The sequence below is a fragment of the Hippocampus zosterae genome, chromosome 3 (genome assembly GCF_025434085.1).
Source record: "Hippocampus zosterae strain Florida chromosome 3, ASM2543408v3, whole genome shotgun sequence".
Taxonomy (NCBI): Eukaryota; Metazoa; Chordata; class Actinopteri; order Syngnathiformes; family Syngnathidae; genus Hippocampus; species Hippocampus zosterae.
Window position 1 is genome coordinate 11,848,322 of NC_067453.1, and position 21,923 is coordinate 11,870,244.

Below are 21,923 nucleotides of genomic sequence, written 5' to 3' on the forward strand. Positions count from 1 at the left end.
TCCTGGTCTTTACTTGATCTATTGCTTAGACTCTCTAAATCAATATCATTGGATATATTGATGCTGTAACATGTTTTTTTACACTTTCACAACCTGTTCCAGTCTGGCTGAATGAAGCTAGACAGAAATCTCACTAATCCGTCCGTCTAAGCTTTTCGAGGGGATAACAATCAAGGGATGCACAGATGATTTGTTTTCTTTTTAGTTAGACCATCATTTTAAATGCCTGAGATGCTTTGATAGTGCATTTCGCTTTCAGGTGTACTCTGTAAGGTTGGAAATATTCTTCTAAATCAATTAATGAATTTATCCTTTACCCTTACATTCATGCTTGTAACTTTGTGGGAGCAGTTAAATCGAAAAGGTCCTTTTTCTGCTCTGGTTGGGTGAGTTTGGGTGGAAAAACTTGAGAGCCTTGTCCTCAACAACATAAAACATTGTTGGGGTGAGTGAGAACAGAGACCACACTGAAAAGGATGCTGAGTTGAATTCACTCGCTTTTATTTTCAAGTGCACAAAACAAAATTATCAAGATCCAGATGCATTTTTAAGTGGACTACATCTCAAAAAATGAATCTAAATCCAGGTGATTCTGTTGTGTCCAGCCACTTGACAAAATAAAATGGAGTAAATTCAACACACCATTTTTTCCACAGTAGTTGGCAAGCGTGCAAACTATTATTAGAGTTGCAAAGGGTTGGATCATTTACGTTCTGGAATTATTATAGCTACCTGTCCCAATATTGTAGTCCACAGAGTGTATTTTCCAGATTGGTCAAGGGGTCTGTAGTGACTTGCCTGTGCATGGGTGTGTCTATTTTTTATTTTTCATCTGATGCTGTTTTTGTTCATTTGACTTTTGATGATTTGCTATAGGTGGGGACAAATGTGTCTAAATGTGTCATACACTTCAATTTTCCGAAGTGATCAATGCTTCAGTTTTCCATCTGCCTGACTTGTCTGCCTGTGCCATCCTGACAGTGATTCCTGCTGTCTCGCTGCCCAAGATGCCCCTTCCTCCCACCGCCTGTTTTGGTGATGCATCTCAGCCTTCCTGACAGGCACACCAGCTGGTAAAGCTGGTTGACTGACTGCTTGTAGGGATGTGTCTGATTGCATTCCCACTTTTCAGTTTGGCTTTACTGCACAATAGCTTGCTCGTTGTTTGGCCCTGCATTTCCTCAAGACTTAGGACAATAAATCGTGACTTTGAAGAGGACAGGGCCATCATTGTGAAGCATCGAAAATCTTGATTCAACACTTTCCCTCAAAATGTGTCAGTGTACTGTACTTTTAAATATCAATTTGGGATTTCTCAGAAGCCTGGCTGGATACAGACAAAAGTATGACACATGGACACATGCCTCGGGGGTTGGTTAATGTTTGGCCAGTACGGTCTGGGCTAATAATGTCTGACAGCCAGTCCACTCACAAAATACTGTTGCAAAAGGCTCAGGGCGTTATTTCTGTGTTCCCTACATCTGCTATCAAGCATCACTATGTGACACATCCCCATCATTGACCAATCAAAGATCCTTTGAAAAGTGAGAGAATACCCACCTACGGGACATCTTCAAACAAGTGTGATATGTACTTTTCCCAGCAGAGACCTTGAGAGAGCCCGCCAGAGTAAACTACACCCATTATCAGTTCTTCTTGGTATAATGTTTCCAGAAGTCCCCAATTCTTGAGCCCATCAGAATTGGGGAGCCCATCAGCTAAGTTGTTTCTTGGCTACAAATATTTGAAAATTCAGTCTTGTACAGTGTATGTGGCTACGCCGACAAAAGAACTTCACCTTGTACTACACCTGAAAAGGACAGAAGAAATTAGCACTCTGAACGTGTAGTATTTGACTCGTCTCCATAGCAGCTGGACGGAACTGTACGTCTGGCTGTGTTGGCTCAACCGCTAAAAGCATGTGAGCTCAGTAATTCATAGTTTATACCAGCTGATAATGATATATTAGAGGTATTAGAGGTTTCTTTTGATCAGCTGACACATCTGCAATTATACCTTTTTCAAGCCTTGTGCCAATATGTCTGCTTTTTTATTTCATGACATCCGCATATTTTGAGTGATGTGCCTATCCCTCGGTCTGCCAACCTTACTTTCCCATGCTTTGACTTGTCTTGTTGTAATGCATTACGCACTCCACTGGGACTGCTTGTACTTTTACAAGTAACGCAATGGCTGGCTCGTCAGCTCTTTAGCTTTTTCGTTTCTTGTAGAGTGAGGAAAGAAAAAAGGAAAAGAGAGGACACGGTTTTCAGGACCTTGAGCATCGAGAACGTCACCCCTCCTAAGAGAGCGAGGCTACATTTTTCAAGGATTCTGTGAAAAAGTTTGTCTTGTCCAGACAAAGACCCCCCACATTACCCCCCTCGGCCACCTGGAATAGATGCCCTCAGAATGGAAACTGCCTGAATGAATGTGCATTTACATGATCCCTGCATCTGATGTCTGCCACGTACACAATTCTTACGGCGATTGCTGAAGTGATGAGAGCAGGTGGAGCGTCTGGAAAGAGTAGGAGCATGATTTCTGGAAGCCACAGGTGCGCGGCAGGGAATAGAGGGCCAAACATTGATTTCACAGTCCGCCACTACCATGTAGTATTGCAAGAAAAAGTGTTTCTCCATGGTATGCATTCAGTAAGACTGTGACGGAGCCTTCAGGGGCATGAATATGCAGATGAATACCCAGGGAGAGCCAGGAAGCCATTCATAGCACAGACCTAAGCTTGTTCCATTAGGCAGGGGAAAAAGCTGGATGGAGCCAGGGTAAGAGTCAAAGCGAGGGGAGGAAAGGGAAAGAAGAAAGCAAATACTCAAGAGGACAGTTAATGATGGCCTCTTTTCCCATGAAGTGCTTTTTCTTGTTAACGCTGGCTAGCGGTCCCGTGCTCCGTTGATGTTATTTACATCCAGTGTACACGTTGCTCACTTCGGAGGGCAGTTCTAAGTGGATTTGAATAAAACATACTTACATACGGGCCAATGATGACGTCTTTGGAGCTGAAATGAAAGAGATCTACTCCATTACCGTAGATTGTCTGTCCTGTCTGTGTGTGTTGTGCACGTATGCGCATACTTGCGATTGTCAGTGGCTCATGTATGTGTGTAAATGCTTTAGGCTTTCAGGGATCCATCCGTCTCCCGTCTGTACCCAAGCTCAGGGAAGGTCAGCCTGATGAATACATCCTGACATGCACACAGCCTGTGAAGTCGGCTGTGTGTGTGTGTGTCTGTGTGTGTGCGCACGCTTGGCAGGCAAGCCAAGCACAGGCACGGTTCAGCAGAGTAGAGGGCGCAGAGGCGAGTTTGAAGGGATAGTCTGGACCTCTATGCCCTAGTTTGAAGGGGTCTGAAAGGGGCTTTAGCTGGCAAAGAGCTTCGTTGGATGGAGGGAGGGCGGTGAGGTAGAAAGTGGGGCGGGTAGGGGTTTGCTATACTGACTGTTGGGAAGGGTGAGGGGGCTAAGAAAGAGTCCATTCATGACTGGTGCCATCTCCGACACCCAAAGGGATTTGGGCTTATCAATGATCGAGCCAGCTGTGAGGATGTGAGCATGCAGTCTCTCGCTCTGTCTTTTCCATGCACTCTTTCTGTTGTGAGCTCCATGCCTTTAACCCAAACACGAAGGATTTGTCGAGGCACGTTAAAAATCCAGAGAAAGACCCTGACCAAAAGTTTGCATGAGGTTTGCACTTTTTCTAGCATATTTCTGCAACAAGAGACATCCCAATGAGAGATGCTGTGTAATGCCATCTGGAGATTAATTTAAAGTGGTGCACATTAAAGGGTGACGACTCATCAGTGTCAGCTAAATGTCAATGTTATCACCAATTGTAACCGAGCACTTCAATATTCTTGCCAGGTGAACGTGACAATGTTCTGTTGGCTTAGAAAAGGCCTCATGTCGATTTTTGTTACTTTAAAAGTCCCAGAACTAAAGTTCAATTTGTTGTTTGGCACCAAACTCGTAACAGTCTCAACTATATCACATAGACTCTTCATGAATTATTAACCACTAGTCATGATAATGAAAGGAGCAAAAAATGTCTGTCGGTTCCGGTGCAAGGTCTGCATTAGCAGGCGTGAAGGCAATATTGCAGAGGCAGATGTCGATTTACACTTGTATTTTGAAATGATGAGCATCAATGTCATTCCCCGCCCCCGTCCTTCGGATCTCTCTTCTTCTGTCTCGTTCTCGTAATTGCTGAACTAGAGGAGCTTACGGCATGAGCAGGCACATGCAACAAAGCCACACGAACGGTCGAAGCAGCGCATTAGAGGATAACCTAGGAAGGTTCCAGCCGGACTGGGTCCAAGCATGACATCACCGTAACACATTTCACCAGCACAAACAGGTGCAGAGTTTTTGTAGCCTTTAAGCGCTGCTCAACATATGTACATGGAAGCATTTCACCAAAGCTGAAACACTAATCACTTCCTAATGTTCCATTTATTAATGGCTGCTAGCTTCAATGGCTTTGGCGTCAAACATAATACCACAACTGTCGCACCTCAGCTCAATGGCATGTGAGACTTAAAGCTGCTATGCGTGCATGAGTCCCCTGAACTCACTACACTGAAAAAAATGGTGTGTTGAATTTACTGATTTTTTTTTATTTCAAGTGCTTGGATAAATTTGAATCATCTGGATGCAGACATATATTTTAAGTAGACAACACGCCTACTTCAAAATGTATCTAAATCCAGATCATTGTATTGTGTGCAGCCACCTGAGAAAATAAAATTGAGTTAATTGAGCAGCCTCAACATGGATTTGGAAGTGAAAAACATTCTTCAATGCACCACCTACAGATCCATATGTGTGCAGGGCCATCCACCACATTGAAACAGTGGCTGGCTTTCCAGTCTAACAGGCCACTATGGATTAATCATGCTGGTGTCCATCTCAGATTTAAAGCATCTCTGTTACCGCTGGTCTCACCAGCTCGCAACCTCTTTTATGCCTCTGCGGAAGAGCTTTCATTGCCGTCTCTGGCCTTTTTTGTGTTAGGGTGTCAGGTATCTTTGTGAAATGGTGTTGCCACTGCTTGCTCGACCTTTTTGTCCTGGTGCCTGCTTCAATGCTGCCCTAATAACTAACCTCTGTTAAAACTTTTTTCCCCCTCTTTTGCTTTCACTGCCTTTTTTGTTTGGGATTTTGTTGGTTCGTTGTGGATACTTGTTTCTTCTTGTTTGTTTTCTTAATCTGTGGCCACGGGTTGGGCTTTGGAATCAGCACAGTGTGATCTGAAGATAGATGATGAATAGTAATGTTTCTACAAAAGATTAAACATACAATTCAGACCTTTTGTCCTGACAATAATGTGTAGTTTTGTCCAAAGATTATGCTGTCCGTTTGTATTTGGTGCAATATCGCTCTTAATCATGAACAGCTCCCTTCTCTTGCTCTGAATTTTTCCTTAGTGCACTTAGCGTCTCTCCACAAGCTCACATTAAGTGTGAAAATAAGCTCTCTGCACGGCCGGCGCTCGTGTCACACATGTGTAGGTGACTCTTCAATATATTTGTTAGTCACAGAAGACTCCTATTATGGTTGCACCAATTCCATCTAATGTGATTGCACTTAATATAATGAGAACCAAAGTGAGAGGAAACACCCAGAAACGGATGGTCTTAATTTAATGTCTGCTTGTTAATGACTGTTTATTCTTCATTGAACAGAGCTCCAGAAATCATCCTGGGCCTGCCGTTCTGTGAGGCCATAGATATGTGGTCCCTAGGCTGTGTGATAGCTGAGCTCTTCTTGGGATGGCCACTCTACCCTGGAGCCTCAGAGTACGATCAGGTAAAGATAGACCAATATCTTTTGTTTTTTTTTCGGGATTGAGACCGTTTATTAGTAGTTAAGGAGAGGGTGATAACCAATATTTGGATCTGATATTCATTATCTTGTACAATTGAAAATATTGGTGTCAAAATTTGACTCCAACTCTTAACTTTGTTGAAATACTGGAGCTGTTAATATGTTTCTATAAATCAACCTTTCAAAAATGTCCAAATAACTAAAATATTAAACCTTCACTTATCTTTGTTTTAATTTCAAACAAAAAGCAAGTTCCCAAGTTATGGGCTGTCATTGTTTTAAAAAAGGCTAAAGGCTGAATATCGGTGCAGATAATCCACCCGGCCTATAATCGGTCAATCTCTACGATCAGGTATTGGACCCTCAGTTGAGTTTACATGCTTGCTTGTTTGGGTGATTGCACACATTTTAGATGCATTCATACATGTGTTTGTCAGTGTGGGTTTTTTTGTTGCCCCCCCCCCCCCCCGCACCCCCGCCACCACCCCAAATGCATTGCTTCAAACCCCACAACATCCCATTGTGAGTCTTGCCCACTCTACCCCCACCGTTTATAGGAACATATGCCACAGTGCCATTCATCCGATTAGTAGGCCCCTGTGCTCCAGAGCGAGACATTGCTGAATTCCCTCAATCAGAATCAATGGCCAGACCATGGCAGAGTTCTGCTTCAACGCCAAACAAATTTGTCGGATTATAACGCAAGCATGGCAGAATGTCTCATTTGTGAATCATTGCTACTTTTAAATTGTTGGTTGGATTCTTGGAATGTTTCCTAAAATGGTCTGTCTTTGTCCTCAAACTACAGAAAAAAATATCCCCCTTGATTTTTTTTTTTTTTTTTTCTGTCTTGAAGATCCGATACATCTCACAGACTCAGGGTCTGCCTGCAGAGTATCTGTTGAGCGCAGGGACAAAGACCACCAGGTTCTTCAACAGAGACCCTGACTCCACCTATCCTTTGTGGAGACTTAAGGTAAACCCAAAGCCACCAAAAATCATGAACAGAATCACACTAGTGTCCTGTTTGAAGTCAATATATATGAAATTGTTTTTTTTTTCGTTTTGTTTTGTTATTCCAGTGTTAGCACCCACATACTTACACTTACAGTACATACTAAAGCACGCATTCATAAAGGAGCATGATCCAAATTTCACAGCATTTATTGCTTAAATGTCTGACTAGCATTTTGCATCGATGACCAACTAGTACGATCACTGCGCAAAGTCCTTTTAAAGACCATGTGAAAGATTTTCGATGGGGTTGAGATCTTGATGATGTCTCGTTCTGCCTCAGTATTGAGAATGATGGAAATATAGGCTTGAATAAGGTATCTTGGGTTCATCAATTATTTATTTATGTATTCATTTTGTACCAGGTGCATCTATTTATTTATTTATTTATCTACTTATTTATTTATTTATTTATTTATTTTCCCACACTCCACACAGGTTCTAGGATTTGATTCTGAACCCACTTCTTATTGTCTGTCTTCTTTACCTATGATTTTTTTTTTTGTCTGACAATTTGTATAGCCTGTTGTGGCTACGGGTTAAAAGAAATAAACAAACATGACCAGCGTGTAGACTTTAGCCCGGAGAACATCATGCGGAAAAAGTCACTGATTAGCTTTATTATGAACTCATGGTGTCTTATTCAACAACAGGCATGTTGATGTGCAGATCATATTATAAACGTTCCGTCTGAGGAGTGCTTTGGTTCTACGTCACAGTTCCTTGTACCTGTACAGTAATTACTTGACCTGCCAGTTTCATGGGGATGGACAGTTGATAGTGTTGCAAATTGTTCTGTAATTTTAATTTCAAATGACATGGGACACTAAAGAAATTGTGATATTTCAAGAGTATTGTTACCATATTACCAATTAACTCATGCGCATGCAAACATACAGCGCATACCTGAAAGCAACCTGCACGGGTTGGTGAGTCAAGCCGTGTCCTGCTGTACATCAGCAACAGGAGGCTATAATGAGTCACGTATAAATAGTGCAGGTCTAGAGGGGAAGCATGTTGAGGGTTTGAGAGGGACATCTGCTTTATGTCTCCCTCAGACTCCTGAGGACCACGAGGTAGAAACAGGGATCAAGTCCAAGGAGGCGCGCAAGTACATCTTCAACTGCTTGGATGATATGGCCCAGGTATGTGGTTGCAATATCACAGAGCACAACTCATAACACACAGGGCACATGATGATGATAACAATAATCATCATCATAATTATCTCCATCGTAGTAAAAATAATAATATATTGTGCATTGTAATAGTCCGACACTTTAATAATGGTGTCAGAGAGAGAGAGAGAGAGAGAGACAGAGAGGTAGCGAGAGAAGGGAGAGAGAGACAGAGAGGTAGAGAGAGAGAGAGAGAGAGATCCATATCCATCCATCCAGTTTCCAATCCGCTTTATGCTCACAACGGTCGCAGGGGGTGCTGGAACCGAACCCAGCCTTCTTCTTTTAACCGAAGAAGGCTGGGGGACACCCTGAACTGGATGCTAGCGAGTCGCAGGGCACCCAGAGCAGAGACAAACAATCAGCTGTGCTCACACTCACACCTAGGAACAATTTAGAGTGTATGCATATTTTTAGAATGTGGGAGGACATCGGAGTACCCGGAGAAAACCCACGCACATGCAAAATCGACACAGGAAGGCTGGAGCCGGGATCGGGGCGGGGAATATATAATTTATAATTTATGATATAATAATGTTAAAAAGCGAAATGGAAAAAAAAATATTATTTAACTTCTGTTCTCTTTAAGTTACCTCAAATTCAGTGGACATCTGTTTTGATTTTCCTGTGTAACAACAACAGGAAGTAACTTGCAATAAATCTACATTTACAAAAAACATTGCTGCCATTTAACGTTTCTTTATATCATGTCATTTGTCCTTACGACTCCCTGTGAACTCATGCGTCCACGGTGGGAAACTTCACATGTAGCCATGACATTTTGACAGGACATGCCTGACTGGGATGATAGCAAGTATTTGTTTGCTCTCGCTCAGCCAAACATAGCATCTGCTACCAGATACGACAAAGGGACCGGAAAGTTACAATATTTTTCCCAGGCCCTTTTGCTTCTCCAAGAGTCCTGTCTGATCACTATGCGGCTTGATTCTGCCCCTGATAATAACAAAGCTGGTGAGCGATGTACTTTGAAATATGCTCATCTTGATGCGCAAGCAGCTGCACTCTCTGGAAACTGTCCAGATAGGTACATGCAGGTACATAAATGAAGGGGACAATTATGGTTGTCCAGTAGGGCCCGTGGCGGCTCCGAATCCTGTCTAGAATAACACACTCTCGACTAGTACGAGATTTTATCTCTGCCCGGGCTTGTTGAATTTACAGTTGCCATGCAAAAACGTCCATGCAGCACATAGCTGCATGGACGTGCCCTGGTGTTGATATCCCCTGGCTCAGCTCTGCCTCCAACGCGACAAGCTCTGTCACCCGTCTTGCTCTCACTGTCGCAGCCCGACTCGGCTTACTACAAAAACACAAAGAAGATAAAGCCGAACAAGCATAATGTGAGAGAAAACTGCCTACTATGCCCCATCTCACCACATCCTCCCATATAAACAAGTCGGTGTTATGGACATCGGTCCCTGCGTATATGATGGATGACATAAAAGGCCCTGAAAATCAAGAGGGCTGCAGATGCTGGGAAGATAACAAAACAACCTCCTTGCTTTTGTGGGAAATATGGTGAGGCATTAGTCCCAAGTACATATCTAATTTGAGAAAATCTGAGACTATTTCACTGAAATGATCTGGCAGCATAAAATATTTTGGAGGAAGGGCTCAATTCTTGACCCCAACAAAGGGCTCCCCTGCCCCAAATCTTCATCTTTAATTCTTTCATAATTTTGTGACATTTGGTGCATGAGGGTGGAAGGACTGCTAAAACGGTTGCTTCAAATTCTCGGTCAAGCTGCGTGAAAACAAAATCGAAAATATTCCTGGTGGGATAGATTGTGGTTGTCGATAAATGTGCATTTGTAGTTTGAATATATTATTGAAATGGTGTAGAACTATCACTATTTCTTCCTTCCTTAACTAAATACAGCCATCCGTATGTGTGGAACAATGCAAATAATAACGAATAGAGCCATTGGTGGCGTAATGGTCCGTATTGTTGACATCAGCCGAGACCGAGGTGATATTGATTCACATTAATGCTCTGCAATGCATATTTCTCCTCCTTGAATTCTATGGCAGCTGGCAACCATCCTATAATGTGCATTACCACTCAACAGTGGAACAAAATCCGCCACAACTTGAGATTGTTGCACTGTGACAGTTAGAATGTTCACTAATTGACGGCCCAGATGACAAATGGTGAAGCGTATGCGCTCTCTCTATGTTAGTTCTCTTATTGCTTCTGTTATTGTCATCATTTAAACTTACTCAACATCTCCTCAGGTGTTGTGCGGCCCCATCTGCCACCCCTGTTTTCACACCTGAGTGGCATGTCAGTGCTCCTCAAGACACAGATGTGGCTCCATCCAACAGATGTTCACACAGAATGCCAACATTCCTCATCCTTCTGGCCATCCTAGCCAGATTTGCAACTTTATTCAAAATAGACCCTGTGCAGCTCATTATGAGGCACTAAAACAATACAATGTCATGAGCGAATGAAATGATTAGCTAAGTGAATAATACATTCTGTCTTTCTGAATAGAAGGACATCAGAATGATATTATTGTTTGAATAGATTGGGAACGGTGCAACACTACACATGGTTCATGGCTCTTATTTCATATCACTGACCAACTCTGCATATGTGCGCCTTGCCCAAAGTCATTACATCCACCAATTATTGACGTGCTTGTTCCCTACTCCCTTCCAAATATTCTTCTTTTATCACTGCAGGGAGGTGTGGTCAGAGACTCTGAATAACGTGCATTGGGAAAAAAAGAATTGCATCAGATTTGTGGTGGTGACTGGCAGGGCATCTGATAGCCTTCTGAAGCAGAGCTGCAGATAAGCGCTTGCAGCTTTATGAAAGCAGACCTGTTCCTCTGCATGTCACAGTAAACACGGCTGCCTCTCTGTGTCAGACTTTCGGATAGAATAGAATTGGTCTACAGAAACGTGAAGTGGGAAAGAATCAACAACAATATTTCTTTCAGAGAAAACTGGTTTGCAAGACAGAGAAAATATAACAAAGGTTGCTGGTACAACACCAGGATAATGAGTGATCCAAACACTCTTGCAAAAGCAAGGAACAACATATAAATAGAAATAGCTTATCAGAAAATTGACAAGAAAAATCCAAAACACGGACAATACCAAACCCGTGACTAACAATAACAACAAAAAAACAACTTAAAAAGGTAAACGAAGACATCTAGGCGAACTCAGAAAACAGAGAACATAGAAGCTTGGGATGTCTTGGAATTTTCCGACCAAGACATGAAGACGGAGAACTCCTTCGATCATGGGTGCCCAACCTTTTTTGACGGAAGATCTACTTTTTGATCAACCAACCTCCCCCAATCGATCCATGATCATTATCACACATGTGCGCATACACACGCATGCCATGATGAAAACTAGCATGTATGCTAAATCTGGCATATTTACACAGTTTATTCTTTGTTGATTAATGTGCACTGTCCCAATGAAATAAATAAATAAAATGTAAAAAAAAAAAAGGATCAACAGTCTTAATGGCCCCTAAGATGAACAAAACAGAAAAATAAAGTAGACACAAGAGTTTATGGGTTTAAGGAAATCAGTGCCTACCTTCGTCGAGACCTGACGCAGAGGCACGGGATGCACTTTTTGCAGCGTTTTATAATGCTTCTCTCGGCTCTCCAGATATTCTTTGCCAGTGCCCTCGTTGAATTGTACATGAAACTTTCAACATTCTGAATAATAATAAAAATAATAAAAGATAAAGTGCAACAGCTCTGATGGCAGGCTGCAGTTGCAGCCTGCTGTTCTCAAACAACTTCCGGTGATGCAGGTCACACGCCACCGTCGGTTAAAGTTGACCTGTTTTTTTTTAATTTTATTATATATTTTACAATGCTTTTTGTGAAAGTGAGACTGACAGGATGCTAGAGGTGCAATGTGCACTAACACAAAAAAATATATCATATTAATCACAAGTACACAGACGCACCCCTCGAGATGGACATTGGACCAGTCCGCGAGCTACCGGTCGATTGCGATCAATGTATTGGGCAACATTGCCTTAAATAGTCGGCTTGATGACATGAGCAACAGGTGTGCGACCTGGAGGAAGGACCCTCCTCTGCCACCTACTGAAAAAACTGAACATGACAGTCTGCTCCCAGGGGGGTCACACCGCCTGACAAGCTTGTTGGCTTATACAAAGAGCAGCAACATCAAAAACTTGGTGCTTGTTTAAGCACGGGGAATGAGGCAAAACAAGTCCAGTCTTTTCCACTTTGTTTAGTTTGCTTGTTGGCAGGGTGCAAAGGATTTGTCATAAATCATTACTTTCGCTAATGAGGTTATGTTTTCATTGACACGGCTTCATCTATTTGTTTGTTTTTGATTGCAACTGTTTTGCAATGGCAATGGTCACATTAAAGAGGAATGTGCAATGTTCTTAAAATACGTCATTCTGGGAGCAACGGTTTCAGTTTCATCTACCGTCTCTCACCCATCACGTGAGACCACAATCGAACAGGACAGGCGGGAACAAACGGCACATTTAGCAGTATGATAAATAAAATACCGGAGACAAATTCCTTGTGTGTTCTACATAGTTGGCCAATAAAGATGATTCTGATTCTGATTCTGAAAAGTCAACACAAGAAACCAGAGGGGGAAAACACACTTCTGTGACACCTCAGATTAGCTTTAAATTTTTCTGTGCTTATGGTGGCTCCTCTTGCCTAAAAAGAGGGTCAGATTTTATCCAGATATATAAATTATGATCCAAGGGAAATTATTTTGCAGACCTCAAACAGGTCCACCGTCATTGAGAATGATGAATACCTGGAAAAATGTCCATTGACGTGCAATTCCTGGTGAGCTTGCATATTGTCATCAAGCGAGCAGAATCAATTAGTTGGAGGAATGAGCAGTTTTCCGCTCAGGGAAGCAACTTGTTCTGGCTGATCTGAGGCCCCGGGTGCAAGACACAAGACCCAAAGCCCACCTACACTTCCCTGCCTATAAAATCAATGCAAGTTCTCCATGTACGGAGTTATGTGAGCAGGAATGAGCTGCTGGGCCTAACATTCAGACACAGCCTGAGCCACAAGGTTTAACTCAATCAAGGTGCGCAAGGAATCTCTTCTTCTCCTCCCCACAAACCAAACATTAAATTTTCTGGTTCTAGTTTTGAATGCACAAATGATTTCACAACTTAGGAATGGGCATACCGTCTAGATATGTGAAGTGGCAATACCCGTTTGTAAAGTCTCTGCAGAGCAAGGCCTGGAGACACCCGAACTGATGAGGGTGCAGATTTTTGTATTTGTATGGGGCATGGGAAAAAGCAAAGCGGAGGAGCTGGATTTTCTCTTATGTTTGCAAGGAAACATGACGGCACCCTCCTACATACACACGAGCATGTGCGCTTGACTCTGCCGCTATTTGATGCCTGCAGGTGAACATGACGTCAGATCTGGAGGGGAGCGACTTGCTGTCGGAGAAAGCCGACAGGAGGGAATTCATCGACTTGTTAACCAAGATGCTGACCATCGACGCGGACAAAAGAATCACACCTATTGAAACGCTCAACCACCCTTTTGTTACAATGTCGCATCTCCTCGATTTCCCTCACAGCACTCAGTACGAGCTCTTATTGTTCCGATTGATCAAAGTACCTACTTTAATGGTATAATTGCGTCAGCCATTCATGCAGCCAGTCTCATTCCCTTTGCGTCTCTGTCGCTTTCTAGTGTGAAATCATGCTTCCAGAATATGGAGATTTGTAAGCGCCGTGTTAACATGTACGACACGGTCAACCAGAGCAAGACGCCCTTCATCACCCACGTGGCCCCCAGCACCTCCACCAACCTCACCATGACCTTCAATAACCAGCTCAACACAGTGCACAGCCAGGTAACGCTCAACACCTTATTTTGTCCTTTGCCTGGGACACACCCATGGCATGTATGTAGTGACATATGTGTGAAATGTGTTTAGGAATGTTGGAAATGCAAGTTGAACTCAAAAGCGGTCCTAATCCTTCGTATTTGTAATCACAATTCCAACAACTGTGGACTAAAAATTGAACATGTTTTCCCTTCAGGCTGTTGATAGGTTTCACATGCAGATTACAGCGTGAGCAAAGTGATCCCCTTTCCCAATGACAAAAAACATCTGTAAACGTCCTGAGGTTTATGTATGTTTTTGTATAGAAAGTAAAGTATTGCAAATCCACGTGCCGCATATCTGTGAATGTTGACACTGAACAATTCATCTCTTCTCAGTTTTGCAGTGAAGTGCCATGTGTTTTAGCCCCAGGGCTCCCCCTACTGTTGTGCAGTATGACTTCATGTTGGACCACTACTTCGGTTAATTACAAATTACTGCCCATTAACTTCGATTTGTTACTCAACTCGGACTTGATCAGAAGCCAAGTATGGCAAGCCGATGAATGTAACGACCAGTCAGTGAATGTAACCACCAGTCAATGTAATATTTGCAGACATCAACATTTGCCGACACTGCACACAACTCCTAGGCAGCATTAGTGTCTACAAAAACAAATGACAACAATTATTGACTACCGACAAGGTGATCCGGATTTGCCAGAGCATTGACTGAGAGACTGTTATCGGTATTTCACGCCATCCATGCAAATGGGTTTGAAGCTGTCATGACCAGCTGTTTGCCTCTTATTTCCCATGTGTGTGCACATTTCCTGGCCTATGATTCTGCCTTTCTGCCTTTTATATCTATCTGGCTGGTTTTTCGTCTGCAGCCAGGTCCGATGGGATTGTCGCAAAGTGCTGATTGCACACATGGCAAGCCCTGCTTCCTGCTTATCATGCATTGTGGAGCTTTTCGGCCTCAAGAATCCCTTTACCCCCCAGCTCCGTCTCCTTCTCTCCTTTCGTTCCTCTCCTCCTCTATATTCTTCACCGCTCTCCTTTTTTCCCTGGATCGAGCTTGTGGCGCTTTACTGCTTCCGTATGGTTTGGAATGGGAACTACTGACTTTTCACTTTGCCCGGCATAAGATTGTAGATCCTGAATCTGTTGACGCAATGATTTGAAATATCGTTATTTACAATTCTACCGAAGCATCTTTCTCACGCGGTGTGATGCATCAGCACTTGATATTAGCTGTGGTTTGCACAGATTAAGTGACCTTTAATTGTCTTCTTTTTTTATTTATGATGAATGTCACAATGCCATATTGAATTGACTCCCATCTCTTATATTCATCTATCACACCAAAGAAAGCAAATGAAACCCCAAAATGCTGGCTATGTATTTCTCTCGGCTCATATGTACAGATACCGGTAAATAAAAGGAGAATACTTGATGATGTATTCAAATCAAATACTGTACGCAAATTGAGCAACAAAAAAAAAAGGCCAGTGAGTTGGTGTATTCCACACGTCTTATTTATGGTGGACAGTGAGAAGGTTAGATAATTGATGAATGACTGTTGGAGGTGACAAAGGACTTGTCAGGCATATTGATTGGTAGGCTGCGACAAATTTCCGAGCAGCTCATTACAGAGACTCATTGTCATTTTGTCTCACTTTTTGCCAATTAAACAGGCTTTTGAACCAGTGGTACCAGTGGAATTTAACGCTTGTCTTGCTGAATAGTGCATTTAATAGAAACAATCGAGTTTGAAGTTTAAAAGAAACTTAGAGCATATAAAGCGGTGGTCTCTTTGTTAGATCATGTAGTTAACTACTGGTGCACATTGCAATCACAGTCTTATGGTTTGAGAAAATGAAGAGCTTGTGCATCAGTAGATTCATTCAATTTGAACACGGTGCCTGATCGGTTTCATATTTTATGCATTATTTCGTCAAAATACATTTAACATCCGTGTCGTCTGTGTTATTTCTGTTAGTTTCCATCAATGCCTGACAATCTACCTTCTATTGAAGGTGTGATTGAGCTTCCTCTACATTTCTGTTTTTCTCACCTTTAAGCAATTCTACCTGCTATTCCCATCAGTGTCACCTTTCTTTTTTTTCCATTTTGGTCCCATCATTCCTTTAGGCCACCAACCTGGCTCCCTCCTCCAACAACAATTCCACCCTTTCCTTTGCAAGTCCTGATGTCTCCATACTAAACTACCAATCTGCACTCTACCAGCCCTCCGCTGCCTCCATGGCAGCTGTTGCCCAAAGGAGCCTGCCCCTGCAGACGGGGGCTCCTCAGCTCTGCACTACCCGGCCGGATCCCTTCCAGCAGGCTCTCATCGTCTGTCCTCCTGGCTTCCAAGGTAACGAGGTCGTAGCAGTCACAAGGCATTAGCACACAGAGAACAGTGGTGAAAATGAGGCATTTGCAGATTTTCATTTGCACAATGGTTCTGTGAAAAATGGCATGTTTTAGTGGCCACTAGAAAGCTTAAAAGTAGCCAGTGATTTAAGGCTTCATCATTTGTTTTTTTAAACTTCTTATAACATCTGTGCAATGTTAATCAGCTTTTGTGTCCTCCCGTGTTCAAAGACCTTTAAATCATGTTCTTTGCTTAGATTTACCCTATACCAACAATGACCCAACTTGAACAAGGCAATGAATACATTTTCACCGTCACAGTTCAACACCTACCACAAACAATATGGTCCTTCGATCCATAATTCTGTGAAATAGACTTGTTGGTCCATATTTAAGAACACATAGCCTTCGAGTATGAGTTACACATTATTTGTATTTAATTTTGTTGACAGGACTGCAGGCATCACCTTCCAAGCACAACAGTTACTCCATGCGGATGGAGAATGCTGTTCCCATTGTGACACAGGCCCCCGGTGCGCAGCCTCTGCAGATCCAACCAGGCCTCCTTACTCAGGTATAAAGGCAATTCATTTTAAATTATGCCAATATACACTATGCGGGCAGAAGTGGGTCAGTCCATGTACAGAAAGCTGAAAGACAAGAAAGTAAAAAGTCACTGCTACATCACCTCCCCAAATTTTGGGAAGACTTTTTGCAAAGATTTTTTTTTCAGTCTTTCTGAGGGACATTTGTGAAATGAGAGGTCACTGATTTTGGACCTCAGAGAGGTTGAGTCTTTTTTTAGAACAGCATAAAGGTTTTTGAAGAAAATCTCCTCAACAGTGTCCCCGTGGACCTTTGTCATGCCGCACGCTCTTAATCTGGTCCTTACAGTGCAAACTGAATGATTACAAAGTCCCTGTCAGGGGCTGATATTTTAGAAGAAAAAAAATAGATCAGGAATCCTGATGCCCCTACACATAGATCCTGATTCAGGATCCTGCATTTTGAAAGCTATGCACTATAAAAAGTACAATGGATAGAAGCTAAAAAGGGCCTGGCCCCCGGTAGCCACTTTTTTGCCCTCCCTTCTTTTCTGAATACGTTTAGGTTGAGTTCTTCCGTGTATTACTTGCATTCTCTCCCTCTCTCTCTCTCTCTCTGTCCTCCTCACTTGCTGCCAAAGCAGCCCTGGTCTCCTACGCTTTGATGCACACTGGTCAAGAGCCTTTCACACAGGGAAGGCCGTCACAAGCCAGTAGTGCACAGTGGAGCTGGAGACTTTTATCTATTGATTTTATACAGGAAGTAATAATGAATCGGCACCTCTCTCTCATTCACTGTCGGCCACTTCCATCACCACTCCACCTTTCTCCCTATGGAAATTTCCAGGAAGGCTTTAAATATCTCTGAGAATCTAGGGAGTTTGAAGCACTCCCTTATCTCCAGTTAATCATGCAATAGGCAGGCATACAGGCGGCAAAGCCCTTGTGAGTGTGTGTATATGTGTGAGAGCATGCCTGTGTTTCTATGGTGGCTTAATCTGCCAGATACCAACTGGTGATTAGCTCCAGGGCTGCTTCCGAATCAGCCGCTCCAAATTAGAGGCCTCAGAGGACCTTAAGAGGTCGGGGGAAGCTTGAATGTGGCCCCAAAAGAGCAGATAATTCATTTCTGAATTCGCCAAATTCTGGAATACGTAATGAATATATTAAGGACACAATGAAATGTCTCTAAAAGGACATTTAATCTACATCCATTGGTGCCTTAACTGCAGATCCTTGCACTGCTTGTCTGCACCTACAGTATACCCCTTGTCTGCGTATGCATGTTTTAAAAAAAGGCACACGGTAGTTGTTAACATAAACAGATCATCTTTTTTTTTTTTAACTACCATGCAGCATACCTAATAACTGCTGATATGTGTGCATCCCTGTGTTTATTTTTCCTCACTGTAGTAGGTCTCGCTGGCTTGGTTACATTGGTGGTGGCTTGCTTACAGCCCACCTGTGCCTCAGCCCACACCTCAATGCCCCCCACCCATCTTCCCTCAATGCTCACCTCTTAGAGATTATGCCCCAAACTTCATGGGTGTGCACAGAGAAGAAGGCTCCAAAGTAGTGAGGCAGGGAAACCAACAAAACCTTTATCTTGTGCAGGAATGCAGAAAATGTGGAAACAATCAAGGAGTGAGAGCTGTGGCTTTCGGAACACCGAGGTGACAAAGGGTTTTCACCCGGGGAGTGTTTTTGCCGAGGTGGGAGGTGGTGGTCTGCTGATAGTGCTGGTGGGCTCTCTGAGTAGAAAAAAAGGGCCTCTTAACTGGGTTACCATTTCAGGGCAGACAGCCTGGTTTCACAACACAAGACGCTTGGTGAGGAAGGCATGTAGAGAGCCAGCAGTGGAGATAGAGTGAGCAGGAGGAGGAGGAGCAGCAGGTGGATGGATTTATTAGCATGTCATAATGGCATGTTGATAAAGGGCTAGAGCCATCTTGAACAGCAGAATGTTGCATTAGATATCACTGAGGAGAACCTCAGACTTTGACATAACCTTGCAGCCTCAGGCATTGACACAGGAAACATCCTCAGCCAAATGCATCCAAAGTTAATTGATGAAAAAGTTATGAATGATCATTTTTAAACGGCTGGGTAATTGTGCCCTGTATGCAGATTAACTGTGCTCTTACTTTCTCTCTTTTCAGTCTTCCTTTCATGTTGTTTAAATGTGCTTGTAAAAAATGTTTTAACTAGATATGGTATTAAATGAATGAGTCATGAGCCTTTTAAAGTAACAATCAATAGACCTGCATAAAACTATTAGGGTTACACAAAGTACCACGCAAACGTGCACATGCAAGCAGACATGCACGCAACCACACAAAAACACGTCCACGCCCAATGCCCGTTTCTTCTTTCCTTTACTGATACAAAGTCCAAATCCCATTTCTAGGGAAGCTGGGACATTTAAAGGAAAACATGAAAAAAAATCATCCATCCATCCATTTTCTGATCCGCTTTATCCTCACAAGGGTCACGGTGCATGCTGGAGCCTATCCCAGCTGACTCCGAGGGCAGTAGGCGAGGGACACTCTGAACAGGTTGCCAGCCAATCGCAGGGCACACAGAGACGAACAACCATGTGCCCACACTCCCACTTAGGGACAATTTTGAGTGTTCAATCAGCCTGCCTGTCTATAAAACAGAGTACAAATCCTTTTAAACCAATATGTATTTGAAGAAAATGTAAAGACAAGATATTTAATGTTCAAACTCATTAACAATATTGGTTTTCTTTTCAATGTCTTCTCTCAATTTGAATTTGAGAACTGAAACATCCGTTCGTTCTCCGAACCGCTTAATCCTCACTTGGGTCGTTTGGGGTGCTGGAGCCTATCTCAGCCATCTTCGGGCAGCAGGCGGGCGACACCCTGAACTGGTTGCCAGCCAATCGCAGGGCACACAGAGACAAACAACCATGCGCCCACACTCTCACTTAGGGACAGTTTTGAGTGTTCAATCAGCCTGCCATGCATGTTTTTGGAACGTGGGAGGAAACCGGAGTGTCCAGAGAAAGCCCACGCAGGCCCGGGGAGAACATGCAAACTCCACACAAGGAGGCCGGAGCTGGAATTGAACCCGGTATCTCTGCACTGTGAAGTCGAGGTGCTAACCACTGGACTACCAGAACTGAAACATGTTCCAAAAAAGCTGGGCCAGGCCACGTTTACCACTATGTAAACAGTACAAACACTAATTGAGTTTTGGGGAACAAAGGATACTAATTATTGAAGTTTTCTTTCCCATTTTTGCTTGCTGTATAACTTGAGTTGCTGAACAGCCCGGGGTCTCCATTAGAGACTCTGCAGAATATGGCTTGGCATTATCTTGTTGCAAAAGCAGGATGTCCCAAGAAAAAGATGTGGCTTAGATGGCAGCATAGGTTGCTCCCCAACAAGTACGTGTACTCTATATACCTCTCAGCATTAATGTTGCCTGTGAGATGTGTAAGTTAGCCATGCCAAGGACACTAACACCCCCCCCCCCCCATTTCATCACACAGGGTGGCTTTTGAACTTTCCATGACAGTCCAGATGTTTTTTTTTTCTTCTTTGGCCTGGATGACACGACGTCCTTAATGTCCAAAACCAATTGGAAATGTGGACTCGTCAGACCACAGAACACTTTTCCACTTTGCATCAGTCCATTTTAGGAGAACACGGGGCCCAGTGAAGCCGACGGCATTTCTGGGTGTTGTTGCACCTACGGATGTAGCGCCAAACTGCATTCACTGACATTGGTTTTCTGAAGTGTTCCTGAGCCCATGTGGTGATATATGATGTCAGTATCTGATGTGCTGCCGCCTGAGGGATCAAAGGTCACGGGCATTCATTATTAGTTTCCGGCCTTGCCACTTGCATGCAGTAATTTCTCCAGATCTTCTGAACCTTTTGATGATATTAATGACCGTAAATAATGAAATCCCTAAATCCCTTGCAATTATTCCTTGAGAAATGTTGTTCTTAAACTTTTGGACGATTGCTCACCTAATTGTCAGGAATCAATTTCAAAATGAGAGAATATTTATTTAAAAAAAAAAAAAAAGCAAAACACCCATACAAAAAAACAACCTTCATCTGGTTAAACATTAAATTTCTTTCATTTGCATGGAATTCAATTGTATACACTGCTCGTCGGGATTTAAACATCTGTATTGCGGTTTTATTTACATTTTACACAATGACTTAATTGAAATAGGGGTTTGTAGCACCTTTCACCATAATTTGAACAACAAAACTTAATTATCAACGAAGTTTCATCTGTCCCAGATTGATGCACATCCACACACAGAGAACACTTGCAGACGTACTTTATAAAGTCTTGGTTTTACCTCTTAAGGCCAATTTTGTTGCTTTAGTATCGCTGAGAGACTTTGATTTATCACACTCTTAAAACTAATCATCCAAATACATCATGTATTCATGTTTCATCGTAAACCCTCCACAGTAGATGAATGTGTCTCCCTTTATTGTCTTTTTAATCTCCTCTTTCCATTTAATCCCCCTTTGTTTTTACTCCATTGTGTCTCGTCCGACCTCAGCAGGCTTGGCCCAGCGGCACCCAGCAGATCCTGCTGCCTCCAGCCTGGCAGCAGCTCACTCACACCTCAGTTCAGCATGCCGCCGTCATTCCTGACTCCATGAGCAGCACACAGCCTCTGACCAATTGGAGGTAAACAACATCAATTCCTCAATAAATGTGTGACTTTAGAAATGTTACACAATATGAATAAATACACTTAATACGTGAAAATATTTCTATTTGTTTTAAAACGGCCCTCATTCCCATGAAAGCACCATTCGACTTAAACATGGCTCATGAGACCCTTTCCTGATGTAAAATATTTGCATTTCTCCATCACAACGCATGCAGATTACCGGAGGTGAATTTTTTTTTTAATTGTAGTTAGCATTTATGTATTCTGTTATTAATTGCAAGAAAATTATTTTTTTATATTCACAAATGGACCAATCCAAAAAATGCATTCTTATTACAAAGTGTGTGTGTGCGCGAGTGTGTGTGTGTGTGTGTGTGTGTGCGTGTGTGCGTTTGTATTCATGACATCTCAGGACAATTTTATGATAACACAC

The 21,923-nt window shown here is 42.7% G+C and overlaps 1 protein-coding gene across 3 annotated transcripts in view; it reads left to right on the forward strand.

The window, feature by feature from the left end:
* hipk2 (homeodomain interacting protein kinase 2) overlaps window positions 1-21,720 on the forward strand; it is a 74,107-nt gene extending 52,387 nt beyond the window's left edge. The window contains exons 3-10 of one of the 3 annotated variants that reach the window (XM_052061678.1): window positions 5,700-5,823; window positions 6,698-6,817; window positions 7,914-8,000; window positions 13,462-13,646; window positions 13,757-13,919; window positions 16,049-16,274; window positions 16,726-16,847; window positions 21,377-21,720. In XM_052061678.1, coding sequence (XP_051917638.1) covers window positions 5,700-5,823; window positions 6,698-6,817; window positions 7,914-8,000; window positions 13,462-13,646; window positions 13,757-13,919; window positions 16,049-16,274; window positions 16,726-16,847; window positions 21,377-21,508 — 1,159 coding nt within the window. In that variant the 3' untranslated portion in view covers window positions 21,509-21,720. Of the gene's footprint in view, window positions 1-5,699; window positions 5,824-6,697; window positions 6,818-7,913; window positions 8,001-13,461; window positions 13,647-13,756; window positions 13,920-16,048; window positions 16,275-16,725; window positions 16,848-21,368 lie in introns of all 3 variants that reach the window. The other 2 variants (XM_052061677.1, XM_052061679.1) reach the window with 2 other exon arrangements.
* Window positions 21,721-21,923: the final 203 nt, after the last annotated feature.